The 7,891-nt window shown below is 47.7% G+C and overlaps 1 protein-coding gene across 1 annotated transcript; it reads right to left on the bottom strand.

The window, feature by feature from the left end:
- Positions 1–2,088: 2,088 nt before the first annotated feature.
- Positions 2,089–7,194, bottom strand: ARL11 (ADP ribosylation factor like GTPase 11). The gene is made up of 2 exons (XM_050766381.1): positions 6,888–7,194; positions 2,089–5,057 (listed from the first exon to the last, which is right to left on the bottom strand). Exon 2 carries the CDS (start codon positions 5,037–5,039, stop codon positions 4,449–4,451), a length of 591 nt encoding a protein of 196 aa, XP_050622338.1. The 5' UTR covers positions 5,040–5,057; positions 6,888–7,194; the 3' UTR covers positions 2,089–4,448.
- Between the last annotated feature and the right edge of the window lie 697 nt (positions 7,195–7,891).

Raw genomic sequence — 7,891 nt, 5'->3', positions numbered from 1 at the left:
CATAGAAATGTTGGGTAAACTATAACAATTTTTTTTTTTTTTTGAGACAGAATCTCACTCTGTCTGTCCCCCAGACTGGAGTGCAGTGGCGTGATCTCGGCTCACTGTAAGCTCCGCCTCCTGGGTTCATGCCATTCTCCTGCCTCAGCCTCCCGAGTAGCTGGGACTACAGACACCCACCACCACGTCCAGCTAATTTTTTTTTTTCTCTTATTTTCAGTAGAGACGTGGTTTCATCATGTTAGCCAGGATGGTCTCAATTTCCTGACCTCGTGATCTGCCCGCCTCGGCCTCCCAAAGTTCTGAGATTACAAGCATGAGCCACCGTGCCTGGCCAAAAAAATTTTTTTTAATGCATGCTATCTTTAAACAAAATAAAAGGAAATCCTCAAGTGGTAGAAACAGAAGAGAGAAACCACAGCCAAAGTAGTATAAGCTGGAAACCTAGAGCCCACGGAAATTGTAGAGGAGACAAATTTAGGCTCTAGAGACTGGGCTGAAATTAAAACACCTGTGTGAGAACAGGACATGTGGCCTTAGGCTTGCTTGGAGGAGAGAAAATGGTTTTTTCGTTTGTTTGTTTCGAGACGGAGTCTCGCACTCTTGCCCAGGCTGGAGTGCAGAGGTACAATGTCGGCTCACTGCAACCTCCGCCTCGCAGGTTCAAGCCATTCTCCTGCTTCAGCCTCCCAAGTAGCTGAGATTACAGGCGCCCGCCACCACACCCGGCTAATTTTTTTGTATTTTTAGTAGAGACGGGGTTTCACTATGCTGGTCAGGCTGGTCTCAATCTCCTGACCTCGTGATCCTCCTGCCTCGGTCTCCCAAAGTGCTGGGATCACAGGTGTGAGCCACCACACCCAGCTAGAAAATGTTAATCTGAGCTCAGCAAAAAAGAAGAGCATCAGAGAGATGACCCCTCTTTTAAGGACATGCCGCCCACCGGCCGGGCGCAGTGGCTCACGCCTGTAATCCCAGCACTTTGGGAAGCCGAGATGGGTGGATCATGAGGTCAGGAGCTCTAGACCATCCTGGCTAACACAGTGAAACCCGGTTTCTACTAAAAAAAAAAAAAAAAAAAAAAAAAAATTAGCCGCGCGTCTGGGCGGGCACCTGCAGAGGCTGAGGCAGAACGGCGTGAGTCCAGGAGGCGGAGCTTGCAGTGAACCGAGATCACACTACTGCACTCCAGCCTGGGCTACAGAGAGAGACTCCGCCTCAAAAATAAAATAAAAATAAAAATAAAATAAATAAATAAAATGCTGCCCACCAGCTCAGGGAAGTTTGAGGAGGCAAGTTGTCTGTCTTAGAACATAAAGGCAAGGAAAAAAAAGTCACCTGTCACATATGGAATCCCTAGGGCCCGTGTATTGAATGGTTGCACAGTTCAGATATATACTACCTCTGAGGTCCAGGAGCCCCAGGTAGAGAAACTGACATAACATTTGGTCTAAAATAATTGAAATCCCCAGGATCCTAATAGATACCACTCTGTGGAAATGTTGTTACAGACCAGGGCACATGGGAGTCACACAGGAAAAACAACTCCTACTGAAGATGAGCTCACGATCAAAAATGACAAATCATGCGAGGAAGTGAGCCTCCATGAGTGACAGCCAACAAATACATCTGGCAGGGTAGTTGGGAGTGCAGATAATGGAACAATCTGAAAGCAGCTATAACCAAATGTGTACCCACCCTTCAAAAGCTGAACCCAGCAGTTCCAGCCCGACCCATCTTGGTTCTTCAGCACTCACCTTCTCAAGTTCATGGCATTCCAGTCCTTCAGTCATGTGGACTCAAAGTCTTGAGCCCTCTTCAAATTCTTCCTCTCTCAACTGTTTTTCTTAATAATAGCTCTCAGTTTTCTCATCTCTCTTCCACTCCCTCCTTTGCTGTGATGGTCATCCAGCTGATTTCCTGCCTTCCCAGCTCCAGGGTTCCCTTTTCTCTGTTTCACCCCCACACTGCCACAAAATTATCCTCCTAAATGGCAAGTCCCATGATTTTTCTTCCTTGACCCAAACCCCTGATTATTGAAATTCAAACAACCCTGCCCAAATTGGACCCATTCCATGTTTTGTTTTCTATCATGATGTCACCCTTACCCACCCCTCAACCCAAGCCTCTGTTGCAAGTACACTTGCTTACTTATCTTTCTTACACCCCCGTTCATGCTTCCAAGCAGTCTCTTCCCTCTTATTAGAAGGCTCTCCCCATCATGTCTGCTGGCTGAAAGCCTACCTAGCTTCAACCTTCTAGAAGCATGATGTTGTAGAAAAATGCAGCATTAGCACGAAACAGGTCTGATTTCAAATTCCAGATGTTACTTTATAATTCTGTGCCTCAAGCAACAAGAGGTCACAACCTGTCTGAGCCTCAGTTTGTAGTTTTATAAAATGGGAATAATATTTTGCAGAGTTGTGAGAATTAGAGACAGTCTATGTAAAACGCCAAGACCACAGAGCTTGGTCCAAGTAAGTGCTCGAAAAACAGTTGCTGAACTGAGTCTCCTCACATTTTTATGGGAGTTATGTCTTTACTGTCTCACCTTCCATGAGGCCTGAGGCCTTATCTCATTCATCTTTGCATCCCTACTGTCTAACACAGTGTCTTGAAACATGTCAATTGACAAGTACTGGAAATGACAGGCATGCCTAACCTGGTGTTAGAAGAGGGTCCTGACGGATCTCAGGTTTTAGAAGGGTACTGATGGCCAATTTATACTGCATGACTCGAGAGAGAGAGAGAACCGATCCAGGATAAGGAGGAATATCTAACATTCAGAGCTGTTTAACATGAGAACAGGTGCTAAATATAAGCCACTTGCCATTAAAAAAACTCAGATTACAGAAAGTGTTCTGGGGTTGGATGAGGGATACAACCACCACATCAGTGATTAACTTTTGGGAGTCACAGATGTCTTTGAAAATCTGGTAAAAAGTTGTGGATCTCCTTCCCCAGAAAAATGGCCCAAAATGTAACATTTTACAAATAATTTCAGGAGCTTCATGGATGCTAGGTAGTGATCACCTGATGAACCTTCTAGGATGCTATGGTCAACCTCCCTTTTCTCTATCAATCATGAGACAGAAGGCATTCATCACTGTCATCTGTATCTTCAGAATTCACAACTCCCACCTAAAGCACATGATTCATATTGGAAAGCTCAGTACTTTTGCCACAAACTAAATGCTCTAAAAAATTTTTTTTTGGTTAAATGAATGAATAAATAAAATATTTTATTGATCTGATCTTTAAGGAAAGATATGTGCTACAAGAAGAAAAGAGAATGAAAAAAACAAAGAAACTGAGTTTTTGAAAAAGATCAACACAAGATGCCATAAAATCGGGAGAGGCTAATTAGCATAAGAAAAAAAAAAGAGGATAAATTTTGGATGGCGTGAACTTCCAGCCTCTTGCCCAGGGCTGAGCGTCCCAGGGCAGGGAATGTCTAACCTGCAGACCCCTGCTGTTGTGTGGTCCCTGCCTAGCTTGCCTTCCGAGTGACAATGGCACGTCCCCAGGGGCCACTGGGAAAAATCACTCATAAGGATCTGTGATCCATTGTGACATGTCCAGATGATATTTGAATTTGACTTTTTTTTTTTTTTTCTTTTTGGAGACACAGCCTCTCTTTGTCACCCACGCTGGAGTGCAGTGGCACAATCTCAGCTCACTGTAACCTTCACTTCCTGGGTTCAAGCGATTCTTCTGCCTCAACCTCCTGAGTAGCTGGGACTGCAGGCATGCACCACCATGTCTGTCTAATTTTTGTATTTTCAGTAGAGATGGGGTTTCACCATGTTGGCCAGGCTGGTCTTGAACTCTTGGCCTCAAGTGATCTGCCTGCCTCAGCCACCCAAAGTGCTGGGATTACAGGCATGAGCCACTGCATCTGGCCTCAAATTTGATTTTAAAACCTCTTTCCCTATTTGATAATTTAGGTTTCTATTATTATGCAACCAGTGGCTACTCTATCATGATATATTGCTTCAATCACACTTGGTAACAAGCTATTAAATGAAGTAGGTTGAGATTTTTTTTCTTAGAGTATTATTATTATTATTATTATTATTATTGAGACAGGGTCTCACTCTGTTGCCCAGACTGAAGTGCAGTGGTGCAATCTCAGCTCACTGCAACCTCTACCCGCCGGGCTTAAGCAATTCTCCTGCCTCAGCCTCCCAAGTAGGTGGGACTACAGGCACACGCCACCATGCCCGGCCAATTTTTTGATTATTAGTAGAAATGGGGTCTTGTGATGTTGCTCTCCAACTCCTGGGCTCAAGGGATTCTCCCACTGTGGTCTCCCAAAGTGCTGGGATTACAGGCGTGAGCCACCGTGCCAAGCCAGCATTTCTTGTTTGATAGACTGAGCGTAAGTTTCTCAAGGATCAGCTGGTTCTTCTAGTTTGTATGAGCAAAGATATGCTGCTCTGTCTGGATCAAGATCTCTTGCTGTCTCCATGCTCAGCCCCGCCGGCTCTCTCCTGGAGACACAGGCATCTGCGAGATTTCAGGAGGCTCCGCAGGCTCTGCAGGGCCTCGGGCAGCCCCTCCCCAGTGAGGGCACTGCAGCCCCGGAGCTCCCAACAGCGGTCCTGGAATCTCTCTAGACTCAGCCTGTTTCTGATCTTAAGCAGCGGAAGTGCATCAGGTGCCTCCTGCTTGTTGGCCAGCACCAAGAAAGGGACGCCAGCCATGTTGGGGTCACTCAGGACTTCCGTGAGCTCAGCCGCTGACTCGGGTAAACGGGCTTCATCTGTGCTGTCCAGGACATACACGAGGGTATCTGTGCCTTCCAGATAGTCCTTCCAGCTGGCCCTGAGCGGGGCCTGCCCCCCAACATCCCAGAGAGTCAGTGACACGTGCCCAGGAGCTTCCAGAGGCTCCACGTTGAAACCAACAGTGGGCAGGGTCTCCACCAGCTGGTGGCCCTTCAGCTTGTAAAGGAGCGTGGTCTTGCCCGCCGAGTCCAGGCCCATCATCACCACCTGGGCTTCTGCCTTGTGACCTCTGGAATTCACAGAACCCATAGTGACCACTGCTGAATCCTAGGGGAGAAAGGCCAGGGGCAACATCAGTTACTGTCTTCTGAAGGAAGACAAATCCATCCTGGTACCGTGGCTCACACCTGTAATCCCAGCACTGTGGGAGGCCAAAGCAGGAGGATCACTTGAGCCCAGGAGTTTGAGACTAGCCGAGGCAGCAAAGCAAGAACCCGCCTTCTCTACAAAAATTGAAATTAAAAATGGAGCACAAATCTGTGCAGGCAAACAACAGAAGAGCTTTTCCAAAATAGGAAAAGTCTTTACAGGGTCAGATTTTAAACAGACGCCTGGGCATCGAAGGAAGTGAGGGTGTGTGAGTCACAATCAGCTAACCTGTCTCTGGTTCAGATAAGAGTGGTCCCTGGGCAGAGAAGATCAGGAGCCTCCTGGAAGACATGGAATGTTGACTCACATTCCTGAGGAGTTAAAACAAAGAGGCAAAATGAAGTTCCAGTCGGACAGACCTGGTTCAGTAGAAATTACAGGACGATGTCATCAATTCTTGCTGGTCTGTGGCTTCTAACCTGTTCTCCTCCTATAAGCCTAAATGCTGAAATGGAAGCTAAGTTGGGTTCCATGCTCAGAGTGAGGAGGACGGTTCAGCTCACAGTGACCTCTCTTTAGAGCTTCCCAAGGACCAGTACTATGTCTTGGAAACACAGTGAGGTGTCACTTAATGACAGGGACACATTCTGAGAAATGCTTCATTAGGCAATTTCATCGTTTTACAAAATCATAGATTGTAATGACACAAACGTGGATGGCCTAGTCTACTCCACGCCTAGGCTATATGGTATGGCCCGTAGCACTGTGTTACAATAGCCTACAGTACCCATTACAGGAATGCTGTACCAGGTACATTACCAGGTACACCGGTACAGCATTCCTGTAATGGGTACTGTAGGCTATTGTAACGCAGTGCTAAGTATTCCTGTATCTAAATATAGAAAAGGTAGTGGTTGTGCCACGACGCTAAGCTGAAAAATTCTTATTTATAAGAATTATAATCTTATGGGACCACCGTTGTACACATGGTCTGTCGTTGACTGAAATGTCTTCATGCAGTGCCTGACTGGGGCTATTTATAAATACTGCTTACTGGGGGCAAATTTATGAGTCAGAGCAAAGTAGTTTCCTCCACTGTCTTACCAAGGTCAATGACTTCTACAACGTACCACATGTGCTTTATTGTTTGTTTTTGTTTTTTTTTTTGAGACAGGGTCTCACTCTGTCGCCCAGGCTGGATTGCAGTGGCATGATCACAGTTCACTGCAGCCTCGACTTCCCAGGCTCAAACCATCCTCCCACCTCAGCCTCCCCAGTAGCTGGGACTATAGGCATACGCCATCACACATTTGTGTTGTTGTTATTGTTTTGAGACAGGGTCTCACTCTGTCACCCACACTGGGGTGCAGTGGCGCAATCATGGCTCATCACAACCTCTGCCTCCCCGCAACCTCTGCCTCCTAGGTTTGAGGAATTCTCCTGCCTCAGCCTCCCGAGTACCTGGGATTACAGCTACTACTACCACCCGGCTAATTTTTGTATTTATATTAGAGATGAGGTTTCACCATGTTGGCCAGGCTGGTATTGAACTCCTGACCTCAAATTATCCACCCACCTCGGCCTCCCAAAGTCCTGGGACTACCCGTGTGAGCCACCGCGCCTGGTCACATATGTTTTTAAAGAATCCCAAATTTTAAGACATATGACCTGTTCCCAACTTAGGCGATGCCTGGGTGGAACAGAGAAGGGACATCTCAACTTCCGGGGTGGGGGTGGGGGGATATCAGCTGCCCCTGGAGGAGTAGAAAAGTAAAAAGTTAAAATTACCTCTGCGATACTATTAGACTGCGGCTGTGAGATCCTCCGTGGCTCTCCTCCCCTATGGAGTTGCTTTCTGCTGGCCCGGCATGTCCCAAGAGCGACATGGAAAGGAAGCAGAGCAGCCGTTGCTGCTTCTCCTTTTTCTGCTTCCTTTCCCAGGTGGCTTCGGGGCGGGGCTGGTGTCGCGGCCCCTCCCTCAGCCCTAGGGCGCCTCAGAGCAGTCAAACTGCTGGGCTCGCCGCAGAGAGGTCCCCAGCTCTACAGGTCCTGGCAGAGCAAGGCCCAGTGACAGATCCATTTTCTAGCAACTCAAGACTTCGTGCCTGAAGGAGGTAGCACGAGCTCAGAGCTGTGTCCAGGCGCAGCCGCCTTCTCTCTTCCCTCAGAATCCTCTGAGCTCCTCGCGGAGAATTCTGACCTCTTCCTTTCAGCGCATGCCTCGAGGTTTTTCTGGTGTCTAGAGATTCTCTGATTTGCTTGGAATCACACATGGTTTGTTGTTGTTGTTGTTATTTTGTTTTCTATTCGAGACAGAGTCTTGTTTTGTCGCCCAGGCTGGACGGCAGCCTCCGCTTCCAGGGCTCAAGCGATCCTCCCTCCTCAGCCTCCTAAGCAAGTGGGATTACAGGCAGGTGCCACCACGCTCAGCTAACTTTTGTATTTTTCGTAGAGACGGGTTTCACCATGATGGCCAGGCTGCACATGTGTTCTTTTAAAAGCTGCCTATGACCGGGCGCGGTGGCTCACGCCTGTAATTCCAACACTTTGGGAGGCCGAGGCGGGTGGATCATGAGGTCAGAAGTTCGAGACCAGCCTGACCAACATGGTGAGACCCCTTCTGTACGAAAAATACAAAAATTAGCTGGGTGTGGTGGCACACACCTGTAGTCCCAGCTACTTGGGAAGCTGAGGCAGGAGAATCACTTGAACCCGGGAGGCAGAGGTTGCAGTGAGCCCAGATCACACCACTGCACTCCAGCCTTGGTGACAGAGCAAGACTCTGCCTCAAA

The sequence above is a fragment of the Macaca thibetana genome, chromosome 17, assembly GCF_024542745.1.
Source record: "Macaca thibetana thibetana isolate TM-01 chromosome 17, ASM2454274v1, whole genome shotgun sequence".
In the NCBI taxonomy this organism is placed as follows: Eukaryota; Metazoa; Chordata; class Mammalia; order Primates; family Cercopithecidae; genus Macaca; species Macaca thibetana.
This window is presented reverse-complemented; position numbering and strand designations above follow the sequence as displayed.

Coding starts and splice junctions, on each gene's coding strand:
- ARL11 (XM_050766381.1), bottom strand. CDS start 5,039: ATGGGTTCTGTGAATTCCAGAGGTCACAAGGCAGAAGCCCAGGTGGTG.